At 43.7% G+C, this 27,878-nt stretch overlaps 1 protein-coding gene across 4 annotated transcripts in view; it reads left to right on the forward strand.

The window, feature by feature from the left end:
- LOC5575615 overlaps nt 1–27,878 on the forward strand; it is a 984,994-nt gene that overhangs the window by 799,053 nt on the left and 158,063 nt on the right. For all 4 annotated transcript variants that reach the window (XM_021853786.1, XM_021853785.1, XM_021853788.1 and 1 more), the window contains 3 exons: nt 20,751–20,867; nt 20,973–21,153; nt 21,217–21,468. In XM_021853786.1, the coding sequence (XP_021709478.1) occupies nt 20,751–20,867; nt 20,973–21,153; nt 21,217–21,468 (550 nt within the window). The remainder of the gene's footprint in view (nt 1–20,750; nt 20,868–20,972; nt 21,154–21,216; nt 21,469–27,878) is intronic.

The following is a 27,878-nucleotide window of genomic DNA, read 5'->3' on the forward strand; positions in this document are numbered from 1 at the left end:
TATGAAGAATCCTTGGTGGGATTTACTGTGAAATTTTTGAAAAAAAGAAATATTTTGTGGAATAAGCCGTGTAAGAATTTGTAGAATTTGTAGCACTTCCTGATATAATCAATGGGGTAATTATTGAAGGATTACTATTTTCAGAATCTGGAAGTATTGTATAGAATAAACCTTTGCTATTTTCTTGTTAATTTCTGTAAAAAAAATTTCAGATATCGCAGATAAGAAATCGTTACTAGAATTAATTTCGTGGGCAAATTTTGAAGGAATTCCTCTTGTCTTTGGAATTCCTCCTATCTTTGTACATATACTTGAAAAAAGCTCTGATTGAATTCCTAGAAGAATTTCTGAAGATGAAAATCTATGAACCGTAGTCGCGTAGTAATTTCAGGAAGCTCATGAAATTACATCAAAAACCATTGAAATTCCAAAATATGAAAGGAGACTTTAGATAGATTAGATGATTTGCGTAAAAAGAGACTTTAGAGACCTTTATTGGCTCCCATCCCCGACATAGTCACTTATAACGTAAAAAGTTATAGTGACGACTTCCTTCGGAAGGGAAGTAAAGCCGTTGGTCCCGAGATGAATTAGCCCAGGGCTAAAAATCTCGTTAATAAAGTCAAACCAACCAACCAACCTTTATTGGCGTTGTCGAAACATGCTTTGGTACTTTTTGAGAAAATATTGTGTACAAATATCCATATCAGCTTGGTTTGAGACATGGCTCATAATAAAATGTTCCCAAACCTGTTCCTGGCTTTCTCAGGCTCAAATTATAGAGGTCCCTCTGATATTTCGATGATATTCAATAGCATTGAAATAAGCGATACATTTCAAAAACTTAATTTCTAATGTTATGAGAAATTTTTGCTGTTTTCGGGGCCAGATGCGGACCACACCCCACTAGCTACACTACTGCATTCGCAAACAGCCGGTGGTACATTCTCCATATGACTAAGTTATTGATTAAGTAAATTATATAAAAAATCTATGGTATAATTTCTGAAGCGATAGATTTATTGATTTTGTCAAACATTGTCTCGATTTTTTTTTTCAAAGAGATTATTGAAGTCGTTTTGAAAGCTGATTTTTTTTTGTTGGCGAACTTGCTTGACATTGAATGGTTTATAACTTGACTGAAGCATGTATACTATAATATCTACAAATAAAAATAATATCAATTCTACCATTTCTATGAAAATATGGACCACTCTAACTTTCAATAACACCAAACGAAAGGGCTAACTAATACAAACAATCTTGTAGAAGACTGTTTTCGTCAAATGTTTCATTCTAGAGCTCAAAATGCATATTTCTGCTTTTTGGACTATAACAGTGATGAAAAGTAGTGAACTTATCTGCTGAACCAGAATAAAAGCAATTCAAAATGCTCGCGAGCATCAGAGTGCTGATTTACTTGTTTTTGTGGTGCTCGCGAGTAAACGAAGCTAAAGTGATCCGTAAACGTGTTAGGAACTGTTCCGAGTTGATTGCACTTTTGGTAAAAGCTATTTCCTCTCCTAGACTTCTGATTTTTAACCTTCCAGTCGTCGCGTGGTTGACCACCGTCAGAACCACCAAGCTGCTGTTGTGATCGAAAAGCGAGGTTTTTTCACCAGTGTTGTACAAAATACAACAGCGCGACGACTGAACGGTTAAGGGTTTTTGACTACCAACTGCTAGTTTACTATCAATTTGATGGGTAAACAATTGATTTGCTTGTCAAAACCATACTAAATCGTAGTAGACCGGCTATACTCCTGCATCTACACCAGTTCATTCGAAAAGGTGTAGGACTGGTATAATTAATATACAACTACAATGTACGAGAAAAGGGACGGGCCTGGGATTGAACCGATGACCTTTTGCATATGAAGCAGAAGCGGTAGCCATTGACCATCCACCCCGTCTAAATCACAGTTTTTTCGATTATTCGCAAGGAAATGTTCGTTGACTTTTTGCTATTTCTTTTAGTATGTTCCCCCGAGAAAGCTAGTGTGAACTTACTCACACCAAGCCTGTTCGCGAGTCTGTCATGTTTGTTCTGCGTTAGTTTACACTCGTAAAATACTTCGGGATGCGAATATTTCTACCACTGGGCCATAGTTGAATAAAATAAAGTCACTTCTACAGTTGTTAAATGAGAGCTTTGCAATTTTGCATTTGTATAACGTGTGACAGGAACATGCTCAAGGAGGCTTACGAATTTTCCTCACGACAAGAAACACAACGTAAAAAAATGATTTTAGCGTGTCTCAAGGATCAAATTATGTGTCTCTATATTTCGGGTCGCTGAAATTGATGCCGTTCTTAGAAATGTTCGGGCACGTCACAATTTTCAGCTACAGATCGCCAAACTTGTGTAAAACACTGGTTTCATTGATGTTTACATGAGATTTAAAGTATGATTTATAAAACTTTTGTGCAATATAATCCACTAAGCATGCAAAATAGGACTTAAACTTTTAATTTAGATATAATTTAGTTGAAATTTCTCCATATATTTTTTTTTCATTTCTCTTGTATGGCAAAATAAAATACTTTTCTGAACCACCAAAAAAATAACATTTTATCATCAAATTATTATGAACTTTGCTGATAAGTATTGTTTTACACATGAAGTTTGAATTATGTGGCAAATCAGGCAATTTATTTTGCTATACAATCTGGCAAACTTGCATGCAAGTTGGATTAAATAGTCAATTTTTGCATTTTTAACAGTCAATATCTAAAAAATTAGACGTGCTATGATATTTGTGAAAATGGCAATGGATTCATCAATTCTAAATTAAATAAAAAGCGGTATTTTGGTGCTTGAGACAAAAACGCGTTCAGCAGTGAAAACAAACCCAGGCACCTTGAGCATGTATTTGCCTTAAACGCTACCCATAGCAATAGACGTTACGGCTGAACAAATATAATTTGTATAACGCTTTCTTGCGCTTCTTAGTGAGCAGTATAAAAAAGTTTGTGCTGTTATTCAATGGATGGAAATTGGTGATATTTTGGAGCGTTTCTGTTAGCAATTTAAGAGAAATGTTCTTAGTTCTTTGTCTGAAATTCTTAAAAAGCACCGAGGTACATTTTTTTGGTAATTTCTATCAAGAACATTTCCTGGAGGTCCACAAGGAATTTTTAATTTCCTTGAAAAACCTTCAGGAAATGTTCTTGATAAAATTACCAAACAAGAAATGTTGCGCAGTGCTTTTTGAAGAATTTTAGAAAATTTGACTTAATATATGATGAAAGCTTTCATGGATTTTTTTAATCGAGCTTAGCAGAAACCCAGAGAGAAGTTTTCGCAGTCCTTTTTATTAAAAGTTTTTTGGTAAGAACACCGACAGATCTTCTGTTAGACTTTTCGAAGAAATTTGTATAAAGCACGCAAAAAGAAAATCTCCCGAACGTGAGTAAAACAAAGCTTGTATAGACATAACTGCAGAAACTTTATCAGAATCTTCTTCAAATTGTACCTGTAGTGAATGCTACAGAATTTTTTCTTTTAGTTTATCCAGACATGATTTGATGAATCTCTCAATGACTTCCGTTTTGGACTAGTTATTCTTTTCCAATTTCTTCCAAGAATAACCACAGAAATACATTAAAGAATTTCTTACTAGTTTATGTAATCTGAAATTTGTCAGAAGTTTCATTTGATTTCTACAAAAAGAATCACGTTGAAAATTTCATTGTTATATTTTGTCAAAAATCATTTGTTAGTTTTTTCCTAAAATGTTTCTGAAAGTTTGATTATCCCAAGAATAATGTTGCTCTAGGATTTCCTAGTTGTTGTCCTAGCTGTAGTATAAGGTCGATCGCTAGTTTACGACGAATAGTATTCCGGATTGTACAGAAGTTAGTAAAAGGGCGATAAATGAGCCATTATACAACTTTTCCCATTCAGTCAACCCATTCCAATTGCAAAGTGAGCACCATCGAAAGTGTCGACAGCTCCATTGACCCAAATTGCCACTTATAATTAAATTAGCATAACAACCCAATCGTCGAAAGTTTTCAGCATCTTAAATTGATAGCAAATTAAGGCGACACCCGCGTAATCCCTCAGGAGACTTGCTTGCTTGGAATCACAGTGAGGCAAACAGCAAACCATTGATTGTAATTTACGAGCCAAATACGTGGCTCGTTGGCTATAAATATTCATTCCAATCGTATTGGTCGATTTGATTTTTTTTTTTCGTTTTTCTCCACAATTTCGGAACGAATCCCTCTGAATCGCGTTCGACGTACCATCAGCCGTTCACCAAATGAATTTAAATTTATATCGGGCACCTATTCTTCCATAAATTTTAGCCCCATTCACCTCAACTCGAACCTTCACATTTATTTGCCATAACTCTTCATCGCCCAACCACCCATCGAAACATTCGTCCTTACAGAAGAAAAAAAACAAGCATCAAGTTCCATCCTAAATCCATCTAAAACGATACCCTTTTTATTGACTTTCCGATTTCTTTGGCATCCACAGGTGCCAAGCCGTTGGGCAAACCAAAACTAAGCCAGGTCCAAATAATCGAAGATCACTCACATCTTGATTGAGTCTTTTTTGCTGGGGCGCACTCGGATGAATCACATATTTGGGATCCAATCGTCTTATCTTGACAGCTTTCACTTTCACACGCCTCGCTGTCCGTCTTCTGGGAAGCGATGACCAAACCACGTTTCTTGTTCCTGATGGTCAGACAACGATAGCTTGGAAAAAGGAAAAGAGTGAAAAAGTTTTATAGAAATCAATGACTTCCACCGAGAAGGAATGCTATAGATGGGGATGTTTGAAAAAGGTCTGCAAATTGGTTTGGTAATCTTGAGGCAAGTAATGTTGTCGAAACAGTACCAGGAACGTTTTGCTTTATTTTTCATTTGTACTAAACATTGGTTAGATTTGGATTTGGATTAACCAAATTACAATTTGAGCCAAGAAAAGCACCGTTACGAAAAAGCAGAAGAAGAAGTTCAGATAGCTGGAGAAATACAAACAATTTAGAAAGAAGATATATTGTATACAATATCGAGAACTTGCAGGGTTTTCCCTTGGTGGTCCTCTCTCAATTCCCACAGGAATTATTCTGGAAAGTTTTCCAGGAATTTTTCCAAGAATTCTTCTAGGGATTATATTGATTACTAATTCCTAAAGTAATCAATATAATCCCTCAATATTTTCCTCCTGGAATTCATTCAGAGAAAACTGCAGTGAAATTCCTACACGAATTACTCAAGTTATTTAAACTCTAGAATTCTTCCAGGGATTCCAATTTTTTTTTCCAAAAATTCTTTTCGGAGAGATTCCTGGATGAATCAATGGAGAAATACCTGTAGAGATACCAAGAGAAATCCGTAGAGGTACTTCTAGTTTTTTTTTTGCTATATCCCACGACCAAGCTGAGGGTCGTGGGTTCGAATCCCACCGGTCGAGTATCTTCGTACCTGCCACACGATATACACATGCAAAAACGGTCATTGGCATAGTAAGCTCTCAATTAACACTTCAGTCGTCGCGCTGTTGTATTTTGTACAACACTGTTGAAAAAACCTCGCTTTTGGTTCACAACAGCAGCGTGGTGGTTCTGACGGTGACAAACCGCGCGACGACTGGAAGGTTAATAACTGTGGAAGTGCTCATTAGAACACTCAGCTTGGGTATTATTTCATGGTGAAATCCATAGAAAAATCCCTTCAGAAATCCTTGGAAGAATCTCTGGAAGAATCCCTAAAGAAGTTCTTGCCAGAATCTTTGGAGGAATACCCGGGAAATCTCAGGAATTATTCCTGAATAATCCCTGGTACAATTTTTGGAGGAACCCATGAAGAGAGTTTTCTGGGATTATCCCTGGAGAAATTGCTGGAGAAATCTCAGGGGAATCCTTATTAAGATTTTTTAGAGGAATCCATATAGTAGTCTCTAGAAAAAAAATCTGTTTTGATTACCTGGGTAAATTCCAAAAGAATCCTTGGAGGCTTCTTTGGAAGCATCTTTGGCGGAATCTGTGGTGTAATTTTTGGAGTAATCCTTGAATAAATCCCCGGAAGAATCACTGTGAAGATTTTGCTGAAGGTATCCCTGAAAAAATCCATGGAGAAAATGATTAAAATTCTGGAGAAATACCTGAAAATCTTTGTAAATGTTCCTGAAGAATAATTGGAGAAATCTCAATACGAATCACTGAAGGAATGTTTAGAAGCATCACTAGAGAAATTCCTGGAGTAATGAAAGGAAATTCTATCGGAGCTGGTCTAGAAAATGTTGTTGTATTCGAAACTGCTCTCTAAAGAAATCCCTAGATGATTTTTTTGGGAATTTTCTATACAAATTATTTAAGAAATCCCTGGAGAAATCGCTATTGTAGACATTTGGAGGAATTTATAGAAAAAAAATCCTGAAGAAATCTCTGGATGCATCTTTGGAAAACTCACTGAAGACATTACTCGAGAAACCTCTGGAGACATAAGTGGGCTCCCAGATCTCTACCTTATCCCACCAAACCAATATCCTTTCCATGACAACTGTGGAAATGCAGAGGTATACTCGGTCTCTAGTACATAACAACAGTTGTCGAACTAACTTTCCTGCCCTTCCCCGATGACCGTAAGGACGTGGCTGGTGCCGTTATTGACTTTTAAAATTTGAGCTCTCGATTTGTACACATTGAAGAATGGTACGCTAATCTCAAACCCCATTCATCAAGTTCCTGTGCAACTTCGATTGTTCTGGCCATCTATGCTGATGTTCAAATCCCTGGAGACATAACTCGCGAATTTCCCGAGGGATTTCAGAATAAACACGTGGAGACATTTTCGAAGGTATCTCTGGAGGGGGGTATTCATGGAGAAATTCATGAAGGAATCTCTGGACTTAACAAATGCATTAGAATTAAAGAAAAACTAAAAGGACTATGTGGAATTGAAATACTTGGGGAAATCTCTGATGGTATTCTAAGTGAATTCTTGAAAGAATCTCAGAAAGAGTTACCACAATAATCGGAACTGAAATCCCTGGAGCATTTTTTGTTAAAATCTGAAAGAACTCCTGATGAGTATTTGAAGAATTAATGAAAAATCATTATCGAAAAGGACTTTGCTATTTCATTTTTGTAAAACTACTTAAATGAAACCCTGAATAAATCTCTGGAAAAAATTCTTGAAGCAAATCATTGGAAGCGTTAGAGTTTTTGAAAGAACCTTTCTCCACTTGTTAATATGTAAAACCGATGACACATTTCAGGAGAAAAGCCCGTAGAATGTGTGATTTTCAATTAAAAATGGATAACTGGAAAACATTCCTACAATTTTACAATTTAAACTTGTTTGCTTATTTTTGATAGATTAATAGAAGCTGCACTATTAGTTGACTTTATTATTATTTTTCACTTAAAAGTTTTAAAAAATATACTAGGAACTCATTACACTTTTAGCTCCAAAATAGTTTCAAATATTCTTTCTTGATTTTTTTTTCAATTAATTTAAAGGAATTTATCAATTTTACTCTCACGAATTCTTCCAGGATTTTTCCGGTATTCCCTCAAAAACCTTTTCAAATGTTCTCGCTTGGATTCTACCAATAATTAGCTTAAAATTTAAAACCAAATTCAGCAGGATGCATGAAATTCACCATGCTTCAATAATTTCACCATGAATCACATCAGGGTTTTTTCTTATATGTTTTAGTAATTCATCCAAGTGTTCATGAGTTCTACCAGATTTTCACCCTGATATACGTCAACAATTTATTACTAGAATAGCTCCAGAAATTCATTAAGGGTCTTTCTAGAGATGGGCAAAAAGAATCGAAGCCATTCAAAAGATCCGGATCACTCAAATGAACGAGTGATCCGTGGCTCTTTTTTGGCGAGAGTCGATTCATTTGATCAGCTCGGATCAGAAAAAAAGTGCATGTTTTTAATTATGAATCGTGGTTTACGGCTAACCAGCCTAGTGGAAGTTTAACAACTACCGAAAAGCTAAACATTACATATAATTTGCAATTGGATTAGATGGACAAATTGATGTGAAGATTTGCGAAAAAGTTACACGTCTTCTCAGTGAGAATCGAACTCACGACTCCCCGATCTCTAGTTGGGGGGCGTTACCACTACGCCATGAGAGGACTCATGAACGCAGAAGTTAACCTGAATTCGATATCAGCTCAATAATCACGTGGTCCTCTTTCGCAAATTGCACCTCTTTCGGAAGAATTAGATGCCCATCCAAACACAACGCTTTCTATATATATCCAATGCCTAGCCCGAGAGCGCATTGTTTATTAGGTATAGGAATAGCACACTACACTAGCCAGCAACTGCGCTGGCTGAGGTATCTATTGTGTGGGCTTCCAATGGGTCGCGACGTTCTCAAACGACCGGTTACGGAACATGAGTCTGTTGCTCGATAAATACATGTTTTTAATTATGAATCGTGGTTTACGGCTAACCAGCCGAGTGGAAGTTTAACAACTACCGAAAAGCTAAACATTACATATAATTTGCAATTGGATTAGATGGACAAATTGATGTGAAGATTTGCGAAAAAGTCTCATGTCGTAGTGGTAACGCGCCCCAACTAGAGATCGGGAAGTCGTGAGTTCGATTCTCACTAAGAAGACGTGTAACTTTTTCGCAAATCTTCACATCAATTTGTCCATCTAATCCAATTGCAAATTATATGTAATGTTTAGCTTTTCGGTAGTTGTTAAAAAAAGTGTATTTCGGCTATTCTACTTCGTTTGTTTCACAGCTTTATTATAACGCTTGTAGCGTACTTTGCTTTGCGCGCCACGCCACACATGCAAGTACAGTCTTCTGCTACTCCGTACTCTCGGTGCATTCAGCATAGACAGACAAATTTGCCCCGCCCACTCGCATACAGGCAGATGATAGATAGAGAGAAAAACAGCTCACTTGCATGATAAAGCTTCTTCCTTTTTGGTTCGGGTAGAGAAAAAGAGCCGAGAATATCGAGAGTTTCTGGAGAACAATGTACGAATAATGAGAGAGCGAAAGATACGACGCATGTCACGCAACAGGGAGCACAACTTTTCACTCAATTCAGTTCGTTCTTTCCTTGCAAGCCGCTGAGCCACTGTAGTGTTCAAAAGATCCGGTTCACTGAAGTGACTGCTTCGGATCGGATCCGTTCACTAAAATGAGCCATTTTGCCCATCTCCACAGTGAACACATTTTCTTGTAAACGTTGTCGATTTCGAACGAAAAAAAACTGCTATTGAATTAATGACGAATCCAGCCCCTAATGAATTTTTGAAAGGATTCATGAAACATGCTAGAATCTCTAATCCAATTACATTTGAAAAGACATTAACTCAAAGTTAAGACATTTTATATTGAATTTTGAAAGCAAATAATTCAATCCTGAAAGATCCGCAGACATATCAAATTCTAGAAAAACTTTGTTCATTTTTTTGGTAAAAAGCCAGGTGAAGGTATTCAAGTCATCGTAGAATGAAATACTGAAGTAATTTTTCTGTAGCAATCCTAGAGCACATTTTCTGTAGCAAATCTCTTGTGAAGTTTGTAGATCTCTCGAGATAATTTCAAAGCAATGCTATGTAGCAATACCTAAAAGATTAAATAGTTTAAGGTGAAGATGAATCGAAGCCAAAGTTCAAATTTTCAAGAGCACGGATCTGGAGAAATTGATTAAGTTTTCAGCTTAAACGGATATTTGGTTCTCCAGATCCGTGCTCTTGAAAATTTGAACTTTAACTTCGATTCATCTTCACCTTAACTTTTCTTCAGATTATAAAATTTACTGTAGATGAAGAATACAACAAGATACTTCCGGAAATTTTCAGAAATATTCCCATAAAAATTTCTTGGAAGAAACCTTGAACAAAATTCTTTATAGTTCCCTTAACGAGGGGACTTCCTTAGCCGAGTGGTTAGAGTCCGCGGCTACAACCGGGTTCGATTTCCGGTCGGTCCAGGATCTTTTCATAATGGAAATTTCCTTGACTTCTCTGGGCATAGAGTAGGTACCAATCGTACTTGCCACACGATATACGAGTGCGAAAATGACAATTTTGGTTTAGAAAGCTCTTAGTTAATAACTGTGGAAGTGCGCATTGAACACTACGCTGAGAAGCAGGCTCTGCCCCAGAGAGGGCGTAATGCCAGGAAGAAGAAGAAGACGTTCCCTTAATGATTGTTTTAAAAATATCATGATGATTCAGTGTAGAGATGGGCATTGGGCTGCAAAACGGTGAGTCGACAAATAGGAAGGAGCGTTCAACACAGCTCTGGTCCTCACAAGTTCCTACCTCACGCTTCCACGGGTCAAACGATGACAAAGACCGCCAGCTAAGGATTGCGTACTTAGCTGGTAGTGCAGCCTGGGCACTGTTGTCCTTCTGACATCAGCTAGATTGAGGAGGTACGTCTCGAGCGTCTGTTCACCAGGAGGTGCGGCTCAAACAGCGTCTGTTCTGGTATCCAGCGGCTGAGTAAGAAATGCTGAATCGCGCACAGCTAAATCCAAGGTGGTAGTCCCATTAGCGCGATCGTCCTAGTGTTAGTTGGGACGTTAAACAGAGCTGGCACGATGGCGCTCCGGCGAGACAGGAGTGTTGGCGTAGGCCCAATAAGCCACCCGTAAAAAACCTTATTGCGAATAACATAGGAGATAATACGATCTGGAACAATCGGCAAAGACCCACGCGACGAAATAAGGATTACGATTGGAAACTTGGAACATAGAACTGCAAGTCACTTGGTTTCGCAGGTTGCGACAGGATAATCTATGACGAACTACATCCCCGTTACTTCGATATCGTAGCGCTGCAGGAACTTTGTTGGACTGGACAGAAGGTGTGGAAAAGCGGGCATCGAGCGGCTACCTTCTACCAAAGCTGTGGCACCACAAATGAGCTAGGAACTGGCTTCATAGTGTTGGGCAAGATGCGACAACGCGTTATCGGGTGGCAGCCGATCAACGCAAGGATGTGCAAGATGAGGATAAAAGGCCGTTTCTTCAACTACAGCATCATCAACGTACACTGCCCACACGAAGGGAGACCCGACGACGAGAAGGAGACGTTTTACGCGCAGCTGGAGCAGATTTATGACGGATGCTCTCCGCGTGACGTGAAACTCGTTGTTGGCGACATGAACGCACAGGTAGGACGAGAGGAGATGTACAGACCGGTGATCGGGCGGAACAGTCTGCATGCCGTATCAAACGACAACGGCCAACGATGCGTCAACTTTGCAGCCTCTCGTGGTATGGTAGGCCGAAGAACCTTCTTCCCCCGCAAAGATATCCATAAGACCACCTGGAGATCACCCGATAACCTACACGGGTAGAAATCAGAATCCAAAAACAAGATTATGACTCATGATATCATGATTCCAACGTGTTTTCGTCTTATGAAAATATTTATTTATTTACACCGTCTTCGATTTATCGTACAGACTGAATTTAGTATATAAAAAAAGTAAAATCAATTTCTTATTCTATTTAAAAATATGTTCTTCGTCACGTCAAAATCAAATTTGTCTCCAACATCGTTAAATGCTCGCAAGCAAGAACTCAAGGAGCTGTTATAACCATAGTTAGTCCGATGATTTGGTATATACAGAAGAACAGCGTTCCGAAATCTTCTAGAAGGAGCATTGAAACTCAGCAGCTCCAGTAGTGCAGGGCAATCTATTCCCCCTTTGATCAGGTCGAATATGAACAAACGTTGCTGATTGGTACGTCTGGCTGACAAAGATTCCAATCTTATCAGCTGGCATCGTTCATGGTAGCTCGGCAAATTCCTTGCATCGTTCCACGGTAGCCTACTCAGCGCAAACCTCAGGAATTTTTTCTGCACTCGTTCTATTGAAAGTATCTGCGTAACCTGAGATGGACACCAGACAGGAGAGGCATATTCTAAGATGCTCCGCACCAAAGAACAGTACAGCGTTTTTAAGGCGTAAACATCTGTGAAAGAGTTGGTGTGCCTTCGAATCATTCCTAGAACGGAGAATGCTTTGGCGACAGTCAGCCCGATGTGCTCGTTAAATCTCACCTTGAAATCTATCGTAACACCAAGGTCGCAAATTGAATTAACGCGGACTAGCTCCTCCGCCCCGATGAAGTACCGATGCTGGTAAGAGGTGTTACAGCGAGTAAACGAAATTATTTTACATTTCCCGCTATTCACGCGCATGCCGTTGTTGTCGCACCAGATGAGCATGATGTCGATGTCCTCCTGGAGGGCGATGCAGTCCTGAGGAGATGATATGGTGCGGTAGAATTTCAGATCATCCGCGAACGACAGATTGCATGAAGAGAGCAACGAATACAAGTCGTTTATGAAGACGTTGAATATAAGTGGCCCCAAAACACTTCCTTGTGGAACTCCGGACGTAATGTTGAACGTACGAGAACGCGTTGAGTTGACCATCACAAAGGCGTATCGGTTCGTTAGATATGAGTAGAGCCACTCGGTGAGCCATCGTGGAAAGCCCAAGCGCTTGAACTTCTCGATCACCACAATATGCGGCACCGTGTCGAATGCTTTGGCAAAGTCTACGTAAATAGAGTCAACCTGTTGCCTTGCTTCCACTTCCCGAAACAACGTCGATACATAGCTCATTAGGTTCGTTGTCGTTGAGCGATTTTTCATGAATCCATGTTGACTTTCGGAGATGATCGATGTCAGTGTGTTGCTCAGAGTTTTGTGAATCAACTTCTCCAGAATTTTCGAAAGACAGCATAGTATGGATATACCCCGATAATTAGAAACATGATTACGGCTCCCGGATTTGTAAACCGGAACAATGTAGGCCATTTTCCATGCAGCCGGAAATGTCCTTTCGCGAAGGGAACAATTGAAAATGCATGTTATTGGAATACACAATGCAGCAGCGCAATTCCTTATTACCAGGGGAGGAATACCATCGGTTCCGGGCCCTTTTTTTATATCCAGATCACGTAGAGCTTCTAGGACTTCATCCGGTGAAAATTGTAAATCAGGAAATGAAAAATCATGCTCTTGCAAGTGTGCAAAAATATTCGAACGCTGCACAGGCGATACTTTGCTGAATACACTTTCAAAGAACTCTGCAAATAGATCAGCGGCTTCCGAAGTGTTGTGAGCTTCAATTCCGTTATATGTTACGCTCGGAGGAATGCGATTACTAGATTGAAGATTTTTCACGAATTCCCAAAATCGAGACGGGTTTTGCTTGAGACTTGACTGTACTGTAGAAATGTAGCTCTCGTAGGTGGATGAAAGTAGCGTTTTATACCGTATCTCAATTTCTTGAAGATGACTTCTGTCGCAATCGTCCCTTGATTGAAAGAAGCGTTTCCGTGCTTTTCTGAGGTTGTTACGTTGGTTGCGTAGCACGGGAGTCCACCAGGGTTTATTAAAAATCGATCTCGTGTTACGTCTTGTCTTTGGCACATGTTCACCGAATACACTGTTCAGTTTTTGGTAAAAGGCTGATAACATCGCTTCAAGATTCGTATTTCCAAGCAAAGCATTCCAATCTGTACTTCCAAAAATGTCACTCAAGAGCTCAAAATCACATACTTCGAAATTGAACTTGACTTCGTAATTATCGTCGTCCGCTAGGTTCAGAAGTTCGTCGTTCTCACAGAGCAAAAGGATAAACGGTGGATGATGGATGTCCATCGGCAACAACGGTGAAGAAGGAGCAGTCAAGCGGTGAAGAAGGAGCAGTCAAATACACCATGATTTGGACTCATGATATCATGAGTCAGATTGCCGTAACGCAACACACGCGTTAGGTTTTTGTAGCTGATTGCTCGGAATCATGACTCAAATGCCAAAAATGCTGAGTCGCGCATCCGTTTATGACCGACAAAATAAAAAAAAGTTAAAAATAGAATACATTGAGATTTGAGCCAAGAACCTTCCGATTGTGAGCCACGTATTCTACCACTCAACCATTGCGTCATCTTGAATTTATAATGATCGATACGAATGACATGAAGCAAAGTGCACCGCTTAGTGTTTTCACACTGGATGTTACGCTTATGAGGAATCATGATTATGACTCCAGGAACCATGATTTGTGATCCTGATATCATGACCTAACCAATTTATGAATTTCATGATTTGTAAATCATGGTGTGGGGATCAGATTTTTATCCGTGTAACCGAGAACCAAATCGACCACGTTCTAATCGACGAAAAATTCTTCTCTGACATTACCAATGTTCGCACAAACCGCAGTGAGAATATAGATTCGGATCACTATCTAGTTGCTGTATGCATGCGCTCAAAACTTTCGACGGTACCAACGGAAGAGCAGCTTGGCGCCGCCACTCTTGAAGATGGCTGGAGGCACATAAGATAGGTAGCACCGCAACAGTAGCACTAGGTCCAGCGACCCCGAATCAGAGAAATGACTGGTACGACGGCGAATGCGATCAGTTGAAGAATGAGAAGAATGCAGCATGGGCGAGAATGCTGCAACACCGCACGAGAGCGAACGAGGCACGGTATAAACAGGCGCGTAACAGACAAAACTCGATCTTCCGAAGAAAAAAGCGCCATCTAGAAGAACGAGATCGCGAAGCGATGGAAGAGCTGTTCCGCGCTAAAGACACACGGAAGTTCTACGAGAAGCTTAACCGTTCGCGCAAAGGCTTTGTGCCACAAGCCGACATGTGCAGAGACTGTGACGGAAATCTTCTCACGAACGAACGTGAGGTGGTCGAAAGGTGGCGGCAGCACTACGGCGAGCACCTTAGTGGTGATGTGGCCAGTAGCGGAGGTGGCACGAAAATAACTTTGGGAGCACGCGCGGACGACGGAAGACTTCCGCCTCCAGATCTCCAAGAGCTAGAAACGGAGATTAGACGGTTTAAAAACAACAAAGCCGCTGGAGTGGACCAACTTCCGAGCGAGTTGCTAAAATACGGTGGTGATGCACTGGCAAGAGCGCTGCACTGGGTTATTTCCAAGATTTGGGAGGAGGAAGTATTGCCGGAGGAGTGGATGGAAGGTGTCGTTTGTCCCATCTACAAAAAGGGCGACAAGTTGGATTGCGCCAATTATCGTGCGATCACAATTTTGAGCGCCGCCTACAAGGTACTCTCCTAAATTCTATGCCGCCGTCTATCACCAATTGCTAGAGAATTCGTTGGACAATATCAGGCAGGATTTATGGGCGAACGAGCAACAACGGACCAGATATTCGCCATCCGCCAGGTGTTGCAGAAATGCCGCGAATACAATGTACCCACACATCATTTATTCATCGATTTTAAATCGGCCTATGATACAATCGATCGAGAACAGCTATGGCAGATTATGCACGAATACGGTTTCCCGGACAAACTAATAAGATTGATCAAGGCGACGATGGAGCGAGTGATGTGCGTAGTCCGAGTATCAGGGACACTCTCGAGTCCCTTCGAATCTCGCAGAGGGTTACGGCAAGGTGATGGCCTTTCGTGTTTACTGTTCAACATTGCTTTAGAGGGTGTGATAAGAAGAGCGGGGATAGACACGAGTGGCACGATTTTCAGAAAGTCCGTTCAGTTACTTGGTTTCGCCGACGACATTGATATTGTTGCACGCAACTTTGAGACGATGGCGGACACGTACATCCGACTAAGAGCTGAAGCTAGGCGAATCGGACTGAACATCAATGTGTCAAAGACGAAGTACATGATAGCGAGGGGCTCAAGAAAAGACACGGCACGCCCCCCACCTCGAGTTCATATTGACGGTGATGAAATCGAGGTTGTCGAAGAATTCGTGTACTTGGGCTCACTGGTGACCGCCGACAACGACACCAGCAGAGAAATCCAGAGACGCATCGTTGCTGGAAATCGTGCCTACTTTGGACTCCGCAGAACGCTCCGATCGAGCAAAATTCTCCATCGCACGAAGTTGACCATCTACAAGACGCTGATTAGACCGGTACTCCTCTATGGGCACGAAACATGGACCCTACGTGCAGAGGATCAACGCGCCCTTGGTGTTTTCGAACGGAAGGTGTTGCGGACCATCTACGGCGGAGTGCAGATGGAAGACGGAACGTGGAGAAGGCGGATGAACCATGAATTGCACCAGCTGCTGGGAGAACCAACCATTGTCTACCTCGCAAAAATTGGGAGGCTGCGGTGGGCCGGGCATGTCACCAGAATGTCGGATACCATCCCGGTGAAAATGGTTCTCGAAAACAATCCGACCGGCACAAGACGACGTGGTGCGCAGCGAGCAAGATGGGTCGATCAAGTTGAGGACGATCTGCGGACCCTTCGCAGAATGCGTGGCTGGCGACGGGCAGCCATGGACCGAGTCGAATGGAGACGTCTCCTACGTACAGCAGAGGCCACCCAGGCCTTAGCCTGACTGGTAAGGTATGGTAGCTTAGCTTAGCTTAGCTTAGACTGACTACACATATCAATGGTTGCTATTCCGTGATTGACCGAAGTCAGTGAAAATGCACAAAGAATCAACTAGAAGTTCGGCTGGGATTGGCCAAAATCTTCTTCAGTGTGCATAATTCAGTGCCTCTATTTATACAGGGTCAATAACGGCGCCGGCCACGTCCTTGCAGTCAGGTGGGATTGGAGGAAGGAATGTTAGTGTGTAACCTTTGCTATATGGAGACCGTGTTTACCTCTGCATCTCCACAAAGGTTACTGGAAGGGATGTTTGTTAATGGGGAGGATCGTTGGGTCACAGGATTCACTTTGATAAGCGATTAGACCATGATAAATTATTTGACGCGAGCTAAGGATCGAACACTACCAACCTGCTTCGCGAACCGCGCCACTAATAAATCATGCCACGCGAGCGACGCGCGACACGATTGATCCTGCTCACATCACCCGCCCCCGCAGGAGCAAGTGACGCGAGCAAAGGATCAAACACAACTAACCTGCTTCGCGAACCGCGCCACTAATAGATCATGCCACGCGAGCGACGCGCGACACGATTGATCCTGCTCACATCACCCGCCCCCGCAGGAGCAAGTGACGCGAGCAAAGGATCAAACACTACTAACCTGCTTCGCGAACCGCGCCACTAATTGATCATGCCACGCGAGCGACGCGCGACACGATTGATCCTGCTCACATCACCCGCCCCCGCAGGAGCAAGTGACGCGAGCAAAGGATCAAACACTACTAACCTGCTTCGCGAACCGCGCCACTAATAGATCATGCCACGCGAGCGACGCGCGACACGATTGATCCTGCTCACATCACCCGCCCCCGCAGGAGCAAGTGACGCGAGCAAAGGATCAAACACTACTAACCTGCTTCGCGAACCGCGCCACTAATAAATCATGCCACGCGAGCGACGCGCGACACGATTGATCCTGCTCACATCACCCGCCCCCGCAGGAGCAAGTGACGCGAGCAAAGGATCAAACACAACTAACCTGCTTCGCGAACCGCGCCACTAATAGATCATGCCACGCGAGCGACGCGCGACACGATTGATCCTGCTCACATCACCCGCCCCCGCAGGAGCAAGCGACGCGAGCAAAGGATCAAACACAACTAACCTGCTTCGCGAACCGCGCCACTAATAGATCATGCCACGCGAGCGACGCGCGACACGATTGATCCTGCTCACATCACCCGCCCCCGCAGGAGCAAGTGACGCGAGCAAAGGATCAAACACTACTAACCTGCTTCGCGAACCGCGCCACTAATTGATCATGCCACGCGAGCGACGCGCGACACGATTGATCCTGCTCACATCACCCGCCCCCGCAGGAGCAAGTGACGCGAGCAAAGGATCAAACACTACTCCTTAGCCTGACTGGTAAGGTATGGTATGGGCAAAACCAATCGGAGCCGTTCAAAAGATACGGATCACTCAAAAGAACGAGTGAGCCGTGGCTCTTTTTTGGCGAGAGTCGACTCATTTGATTAGCATGGATCAGATAAATAGTGACCCGGAAAGAAGAACGAACCTATTCTTCCCCTATTCTCCTTTGCTCGTTCTTCGGCTTTATTATAGCGCTTGACATGTGCCTTCCTTTGCGCGCCACGCTGCACATGCAAGCAAAGTTTTCTGCTGCACCGTGCTCTCCGCGCTCTTAGCTTTGACATACAAATTCGCCCCACCCACTTGCACAGATACAGATTGCAGATAGAGAGAAAAAGAGACCACTTGAATGGCAATCACATTTTTTGCTTCTTCTTTTTCGTTCGGGCATGGGAAATCGGCCGAGTGAATCGTGAATCTCTGGGGAAGAATGTAGAGAGAGAAAGATACGAAAGAAACAACGAATGTCACGCAACAGGGAGTGAACCGCTCTTTTTTCCGTTCGCTCGGTTCAGTTCGTGCTGCTTTTGCGAGCCGCTGAGCCACTGAACCGTCCAAAAGATCCAGTTCACTAAAATTAGTGATTTGGATCGGACCCGTTCACCGAAATGAGTCGTTTTGCCCATCTCACATTTCGTGAGGTAGTTTCTGGAAGTAAGTGCTATAGAATGTAGGAATTCCTAAAAATATTTTTGGAATAAGTCTTGAGGATTTATTGAGGAAATTTCTGACGGATCCCAGCAAAACTCAGGACACTCTTTTAAGAAATATTACTCCTTCAGAGATTCTTCCAAATATTTTCTCCTTACATTCCTCCAAAAATTCTACAAGAAATAACTTCATAAATTCCTATAGAGATTCCTCAAGAGTTTTCTCCGTCCGGGAAATTCACTACATTCTGTTCAATTATTATTATAATTTTTCCAGGTAATCCTTCAGTGATTCTCTTCGAAAATTCTACAGAGATTTTTTCTGGGCCTCTAAAAAATCCTCCTAAGAATTCCTTTATAAATTCCTACAGAGATTATCCCATGAACTCATCCAAGGATTTCATTTCTCCTGGAACTCCTTTGCTGAATAAGCTTTTTGATAAATACCTGGATAAGTTACTCGATGGATTCCTGGAGCAATCCCTGAAGGAACCTCTTGTAAACATCTTGAGTAATCTCTAAATGAATCCTCGGTGGAATTACTGGAAAAAATCCTGGAGAAATTCTCGCATGAGCCTATGGAGGGATTCCCGAAGAAATAACTGTTGAAGGACTCCTGAACGCATCTTTGGAGGAATCCCTGGAGATTCCTTGAAGGTATCCCAGGCAAGCATCACAATAGAGATGTTGCTGGAATAATCCCTAAGGAAAACCCCATGCAGAGATTTTTCTGAAGAAAATCCTTATCCTTAGAGGAATCAGTTGAGATTTTTTTTGTAGAAATCCCATATGAAATCATCGGGACCCATGAACCTCTGCAATGTTGGAATGGAAACACACAGGATGTAGATATTTTATCTGGAGGTGTTTTTGCATATATTTCCCTGATGTAATTCCTTTAGAAATTGTTAGGATAATTTCTGATGAAATTCCTGCAGGAATTCGTGGGAGAATCTCTGGAAGAATTCCAAGAGAAATCCTTGGATGCTTTTTTGGAGGTCCAGAACGAATCTTTCGAGAAATCCCAGAGGAATCCCTGTAGGATTATCAGGAGAGATCCTTGGAGTGAGTCATGCAGGGATTTTCCTGCTAGTAACTCTGGTAGAATTCTTGGATGAAATTCTTGAGTAATCCATTGAAGAATTCATGAGTTGCAGAACACCTGGCGCAATTCCTGATAAAATCCCTGGAGGAATTTCTGGTAAAATCTCTGGGCAAGTCGTGGAAGAATCCCGGAAAAATTCTTCGGAATAATTCCTGGACGAATCTCGAGATAACTACTTGAGGATATCGTTGTATGTCTCCGTGGACGAATACTCGGAGGAAACACTGGAGAAATCACTAGAGAAATATCTTGAGTAATAATGCTTGACGAGATTATCCTAGTGTCAATCCTGGAACAATTCCTGGTGAATGCCTTGAAGATATCTTCGCCAAAATCTTTGTAGAAATTTTCCTAGAGGAAACCTCGGAGAAGTTTCTGAAAGATTTTTCTAGAGAAACCTCTGAAGGAATACAATGATAAATCGTTTGAAAAATCCCTGGAGAAATCTCCGTTAATAATTCCGGAGTAGGACTGTAATAAATTCTAGAGGAATCCTTGTGGAAATTACTGGAACGATCCCAGTAAGTATTTACTGGAGGAATCTATAAAGGAATCACTGGAGACATTCCTGCAGGAACTCCTTGTGAAATATCTAAATGAAGGAATCCCTGTTCAAATATCCTTGCAAAAATTCCTAGAATAATCCTTAGATGAATTACAGGAGGCAATCTTGTAATCCTATCAGAAACGGTCTAAGATGTATCATGGCGAAATCTCTGGCAAAATCCTGTAGGGATTACGGGAGAGATCATCTTGAAGGATTTTCTGTTAAAATCCCTGGAGGAATCTCCGAACGAATTCAGGAAGACATCTCTGAAAGAGTCTCTGGAAATATATCGAGAGAAATTTTTGAAGGAATCCCTTGAGATTTTCCTGAAGAAACATCTGAACCCTATTTGAACTGGTCATTTGATTGCTGTCAAAAGTTATAATTCGTCAGCAATAAATTGTCTTTTTACTCATAGATTAAATATGATATGAATTAGAACTTGTCGAATGATACCGATTCCTTATATTATTATTTTTTGCTCGCAATAGTGCAGTAGTCTTACAAAAAATGCTTTTGTTCATACTGAAAACCTTCTATTAAACATTTCAATTTTCAAAAAAAAAAATAACATAGATTTTATACATGCATTATAAAGAAGGCTCTCCTAATCGGTATGTAACATCAAGTTCTAATTTTTCACCCTTCTCTGTATTTCCTCCACAGCCACGTAACCCGCACTGCAGGATGGTTGCCACCGATCGAAAATTGGGTCCAATCGAACGACCTGTCCTACGGCTGGGAAAAAGCGGTCGACCCCAAAGGGCATCCCTACTATATCAAGTGAGTATATCGGCAATCTGCAACAAATGACCGAAATCGGGTTCCAATTCTTACGAATCTTACGAATCTTGCCTCACGTTGGACATTTCCCGTTTCCTCCACCAGCCATCTGAACAAAACCACCACCTACGAGGAACCGGAGCGCTACCACTACAATGAGTCGCCACCGGAACCGCGTCTGGTGGTTCTGCATCGGAGTCCCACGCTGGGCTTCGGCTTCGTGGCCGGAAGCGAGAAACCTGTGATTGTGCGGTTCGTGACCGAGGGCGGACCAAGTGTAAATAAGGTAAGAGGTTTTATGAGAGGTGGTCGTCAAATGTCTAATCGCTCCTCCAATCCTTCCTTTCAGCTGGAACCGGGTGACCAAATATTAGCTGTAAACGGCGAGGACGTCAAGGACGCACCCCGCGACCATGTGATACAATTAGTTAGAAATTGCGAAAATTCCGTAACGCTGCTGGTGTGCCAACCGCAGCTCTATAATGCCGTCGGCCGGAAGTCAACCCTGCTGTCGGCCGGGAAGAAGGCCAAGCTGAAATCACGCCCCACCCGAGTGCGGTTCGCCGAGAGCGTGTGCGTTAATGGGGCGCCATTATTTCCGGTAAGTTAGTGCTCACCTTTTATTGCGTTTGAGTCGATTCGTTCGTTCGTTAGTTCTTGCGATGGAACAGGAATCCCCGAAAGGGGAAAGAGGCTTAGTGATTTAGAGCGTAACAGTGCCAATGCCGTTTGTGTGATGTAACTTTCCCCGAGGAGTCCCGACGAGAGAAACGCAACAAACACGCAATCATGCTGAGGCACACTGGTAGTGTTAACATTACTAATTTATTGTGTATTCTCTGGATGGTAGTTCAGAGTGTGGCTTCACCAAGAATTGTAGGCACGTTAATAAGCACCTGATAGCGGGAAGGGACAATGGAGCTGGATTTTGGATTATACCCACTTAAATCAGTGTTAATTGCTATTTGTACTGGTTGATTTCGGGAGTGGGTTAGAATCACTGCTGACCGAGTGCTAAAGGGTGGTGAGTGATTAAAATGGAGCAACAACCGAAATAGGTGATTTGTCATCAAGAAAACTGTTTTGGCTCGAGTCAAGCTCATGCCCTTAATTCAGTTTGGAAACACGAAAAATCAGGCAACACAAACAAAAGCAGAAACAGCCAGATTGTAATTTACGCCAAGTCATCAATCTTGCGATCTAATTCTAGCCACGCAATCACTAACAGAAGCTTTCATCGTCGGCGTAGGAAGAAGGGGACGTCAGGACTTAACTTCTTCTTTTCAGATTGAAAATTTTCTTGATTTTTCAGGATATACGTATGCTGCCTAACATTGCACTCATGCAAAAATGGTCAACCGACAAAAAAGTTCTTTGCCTCAGTTGGTACGTGAAATCAGAAAGAACAAGTTTCAAAGCAATACTGAAGAAATTTTGGGGAATCTTTGGAAGAAATTCCGGATATATCACTAGAAAGATTCTTGAAGAACTCAGGCTTTATAGAACATATGAGTTTCCCAGAAAGGATTTTTTTTTTCTATCTTTATTAACGAGATTTTTAGCCCTGGGCTAGTTCACCTCGGGACCAACGGCTTCACTTTGGTAGAATTAATGGTCAGGCCTATCCTCGCTGTCTCCCTCTTCAGAGACACGAAGGCCTCTTCCACTGACCTGCGGTCGATTCCAATTAGGTCTATATCATCCACAAAGCCAAGGAGCATGTGTGACCTTGTGATAATAGTGCCATTTTTCTGCACGCCAGATCCCCTAATAGCACCCTCGAGTGCAATGTTGAACAGTTAATTCGAAAGTGCGTCTCCCTACTTTAACCCATCTAACGTAACGAGCAAGGTTGACACCTCGTCTGCGATCCAAACACTTGATTTCGAACCATCCAGCGTAGCAAGTATTAGTCTAATTAGTTTCGCCGGAAAACCATGTTCAGACATCATCTGCCAAAGCTCATTTATTTTCACTGAGTCGTACGCCGCCTTGAAATCAATAAACAGATGGTGAGTCTGGTCCGTTGTCAAACGGTCTTCACGAAATTAACTTGGTATTCGCCGAGAAAGGACTCCTCGAGCGGTCTCAGTCTGTTAAACAGGATGCACGACAGAACTTTGAACGCTGAATTCAGCAGGGTTATTCCTCTGTAATTGGCACACTCCAGTCTGTGCCCTTTTTTGTAGATTAGGCGTATGAGGCCATCCAACCAGGTGGTGGGCAATTCTTCGTCCTCCCATACCTTCAGAAGTACTCGGTGGATCGACTGGTAAAGCTGCTCGCTTCCGTGCTCGACCGGGTTCTCGTCCTTGTCAGCAGCCTTACCGTTCTTCAGCTCGCTGATAGCCTTTTTAACCTCTCTTATGGTCGGTAGGTCCACAGCTTGATCTTCATTATCAATGTTCATCCTGTTCCTCGCTACACTTCCATTTTCACCCTTCAAAAATTGCTGAAAGTGCTCCTTCCACCTGGCAGCCACCGCCGTTTTATCGGTCAGCAAATTCCTTTCTCGATCAATGCACATGGAGAGCACTGGTACGGTATTGTGCCGCGCATAGAATCTCCGCATATCATTCCGGTTCATGTTTTCTTGAGCTTCAGCTACCACACTTTCTTCGTGCAGCCTCTCTGTGGTGGATTCACTTTTCTTTGGCTCTCACTGCCCTGTACCGCTCTCTGTTCTGTAGGGTACCGGCAACAAGCATACGGCTTCTGGCGACATTCTTCATGTCTGTCACTCTCTGGCACTCTTCATCGAACCAGTCGTTTCGTCTTCGTCGTTGACCAGTGTCCCACAGGCTGTCGACATCTCCAGCAACGTTGATTCTTCCCAACTGTTCGTCTAGCTGCTGGCGGTACTGTGTAGCCACTCCATCAGTCGACAAGCGTTGTATATTGAAACGCAGCGTTCTGTTTGTTCTGGAACTCGTGACGCTGGATAACCGCGCCCAAATTTTAGCTACAACGAGGTCGATCCTGACATCCACGACATCTGAGAGATGTCGCCCATCATCCAGCACGTGGTCTATTTGGAAGCAGGTATCGCCACTCGTGTGTTGCCAGGTGTGTTTGCGGATATTCTTTCGTGCGAAGTAGGAACTACAAGTGCTGATTGCCATCCCGAAGGTTACTAGCCGCAGGCCATTATCATTGGTAACGGAATGGAGGCTTTCCGTTCCAATGACAGGTCGGAAGAAATCTTTTTTCCCGATCTGCGCATTTGCGTCGCCGAAGACTGTCTTGACATCTTGTTTTGCGCACTCTCCGTAGGCCTTATCCAGGCTCTCATAGAACTCGTCCTTCATATCATCGGACTTATCGTGTGTTGGCGCATATATACTGATCAGGCTGTAGTTGAAGAACTTGCCCTTCATTCTCAGATTCGGTCGCCTACCTGTTTCCACCGAATAATTCGCTTTATCTGCTTCCCAATCACTATGAAGCCAACTCCACGTTCTGCTCTATCGCTACCGCTGTAGAAGATGTGGTACTTGAATGAAGTGTTGGCGATGGGGTCCACCGCCCGGAATTCACGTTCTCCAGTTCTCGGCCAGCGTATTTCCTTGATAGCTGCCACGTTCACGCCGACATTCCGTAGTTCACGAGCCAGGAGCCCAACACGCGCGGGTTCATTCAAAGTTCTCACGTTCCAAGATCCAACTTTCCAATCGTTGTCCTTTATTCGTTGCCGTGTCTGTTGCCGTAAAATCAATCCGTTTGCTCTACTTTTGCCTTTCTTGGTTGGTAAAGAGTCTTCGATAGGCCTAACCAGGGTTGCGCTACCTACGTCGTGCTAGAGGGGCTGCCTCCTCGGTGCTGACACGATACAGCATTGTCCGTTTGTTTTTTACATAATGACCACGGTCATAGCCATCACAACCAACCACCTTTATCAGGGCTTTGGATCTGTGGCTCTGGTTCTCAATAGTTTCAAGTTCTTTCGGACATGCTACTATGGTGAGCCGTCATGCGCCAACCCCAAGCAAAATCACCCGGTTGGACACTGCAATCCACCTCAAGTATCGATGACAAGTTCGTGATCCCAGCATTACTCTAAATCCCCGCTCCACTTGCCTCGACCACCACCACGTCCGCCACCTAGCATCCCACACTTCCGATTCGTTGGCTGCAGCGAACTCGTCCAAGACCAGCTACTCTGGTTCAAGTCTTGTTGTCCACCGCCGTCGTTAAAGTCCATGGTCCTTCCGGAAGAACTACATTAGTTCGAACCCTGTTGGAGAAGCTGGCAGGTGGAGAAGTTTGCTTTTTCTTGATCCAGTTTTTGTCAGGCCATGGATGCTTCCGGAAATGGCGCGGTAAATGGCTGGGCATGGCGTACCATTGGTACCTCGCGTACCTGCAGGAATAAAATAGACCCCTTTGTGCGGTCCTTAGCCTCTTGCCCAGCAACTCCTATCCCTACCTCCTCGTGGTACTGGCCGGGGTACGAGTAACCTTGGGGAAGATCGGGTAACCAACCCCCGGTGGGAACTTTGGTCGTATGCTGACAGGGAAGGGGGGGTTTGCTGTTGCAAACCTGGAGCGTCTGTACTCCACGTTAGGAGCGGCTCACAACAGCGTCTGTTCCCCATGTCAGGGGCGGCTGATCATCGTCCGAGTGCCAGAGAAGGACTCTAAGCTAAACTGCGCACTATGGCCCTCCGAACATTTAGGGGGAATGGTCCTCCGGAAATCTAGGGGGTTGGTGTCAGGCCCTGCGAGCCAGCCGTAAAAACACATCAGCACAGGAACGTCAACGAGAGAATACGGACCGGAACAATCGGCAAAGACCACAGCGACGAAAATGGACTAGCGATTGGAAACTCGGTACGTGGAACTGCAAATCTCTCAACTTCATTGGAAGTACTCGCATACTCTCCGATGTACTGAAGACCCGCGGTTTCGACATCGTAGCGCTGCAGGAGGTGTGCTGGACAGGAGCATTGGTGCGAACGTTTAGAGGTAATCATACCATCTACCAGAGCTGCGGCAACACACGCGAGCTGGGAACAGCTTTTATAGTGATGGGTGACATGCAAAGGCGCGTGATCGGGTGGTGGCCGATCAATGAACGAATGTGCAAGTTAAGAATCAAAGGCCGATTCTTTAACTTCAGCATAATCAACGTGCATAGCCCACACTCCGGAAGCACTGATGATGACAAGGACGCATTTTACGCGCAGCTCGAACGCGAGTACGACCGCTGCCCAAGCCACGACGTCAAGATCATCATAGGAGATTTGAATGCTCAGGTTGGCCAGGAGGAGGAGTTCAGACCGACGATTGGAAAGTTCAGCGCCCACCGGCTGACGAACGAGAACGGCCTACGACTGATAGATTTTGCCGCCTCCAAGAACATGGCCATTCGTAGCACCTATTTCCAGCACAGCCTCCCGTATCGGTACACCTGGAGATCACCTCAGCAGACAGAATCGCAAATCGACCACGTTTTGATCGATGGACGGCACTTCTCCGACATAACCGACGTCAGAACCTATCGTGGCGCCAACATTGACTCCGACCACTACCTGGTGATGGTGAAACTGCGCCCAAAACTATCCGTCATCAACAATGTACGGTACCGACGCCCGCCCCGGTACAATCTCGAGCGGCTGAAACAACCGGATGTCGCCAATGCGTACGCGCAGCATCTTGAGGCAGCGTTGCCGGATGAGGGCGAGCTCGATAGGGCCCCTCTTGAGGACTGCTGGAGGACAGTCAAAGCAGCCATTAACGACGCTGCCGAAAGCGTTGTCGGATATGTGGAACGGAGCTCAAGAAACGATTGGTTCGACGAGGAGTGCCAAGAGGTTTTAGAGGAGAAGAATGCAGCGCGGGCTGCAATGCTGCAGCATGGTACGCGGCAAAACGTGGAACGATACAGACTGAAGCGGAAACAGCAAACCGGCCTATTCCGGGACAAAAAGCGCCGCCTGGAAGAGGTGGAATGCCAAGAGATGGAGTTGCTGTACCGTTCTCAAGAAACGCGGAAGTTCTATCAGAAGCTCAACACATCCCGCAAAGGCTTCGTGCCGCGAGCTGAGATGTGCCGGGATAAGGATGGGAGCATCTTGACGGACGGACGCGAGGTGATCGAAAGGTGGAAGCAGCACTACGATGAACACCTGAATGGCGCAGAGAACACAGGCACAGAAGGTCAGGACAGCGAAGGCGATGGCTACGTCAGCACAGCGGATAGCGGAAATCAACCAGCTCCCACGATGGGGGAAGTTAAGGATGCCATTCAACAGCTCAAGAACAACAAAGCCGCTGGCAAGGATGGTATCGGAGCCGAACTCATCAAGATGGGCCCGGACAGGTTGGCCGCTTGTCTGCATCGGCTGATAGTCAGAATCTGGGAAACGGAACAGCTACCGGAGGAGTGGAAGCAAGGCGTTATATGCCCTATCTACAAAAAGGGCGACAAACTGGAGTGTGAAAATTATCGTGCAATCACCATCCTAAACGCCGCCTATAAAGTGCTATCCCAGATTCTCTTCCGTCGTCTATCACCTATAGCAAACGAGTTCGTGGGAAGTTATCAAGCAGGTTTCATCGACGGCCGCTCGACAACGGACCAGATCTTTTCCGTGCGGCAAATCCTCCAGAAATGCCGTGAGTACCAGGTCCCTACGCACCATTTGTTCATCGATTTCAAGGCGGCATACGATAGTATCGACCGCATAGAGCTATGGAAAATCATGGACGAGAACAGCTTTCCCGGGAAGCTCACAAGATTGATCAGAGCAACGATGGACGGTGTGCAAAACTGCGTGAAGATCTCGGGCGAACACTCCAGTTCGTTCGAGTCTCGGCGGGGACTACGACAGGGCGATGGACTTTCGTGCCTGTTGTTCAATATTGCGCTTGAAGGTGTCATGCGGAGAGCCGGACTTAACAGTCGAGGCACGATTTTCACGAGATCCGGACAATTTGTTTGCTTCGCGGACGACATGGATATTATTGGGAGAAAATTTGAAACGGTGGCAGATTTGTTCACCCGCCTGA

The sequence above is a fragment of the Aedes aegypti genome, chromosome 3 (assembly GCF_002204515.2).
Source record: "Aedes aegypti strain LVP_AGWG chromosome 3, AaegL5.0 Primary Assembly, whole genome shotgun sequence".
NCBI classification, from domain to species: domain Eukaryota; kingdom Metazoa; phylum Arthropoda; class Insecta; order Diptera; family Culicidae; genus Aedes; species Aedes aegypti.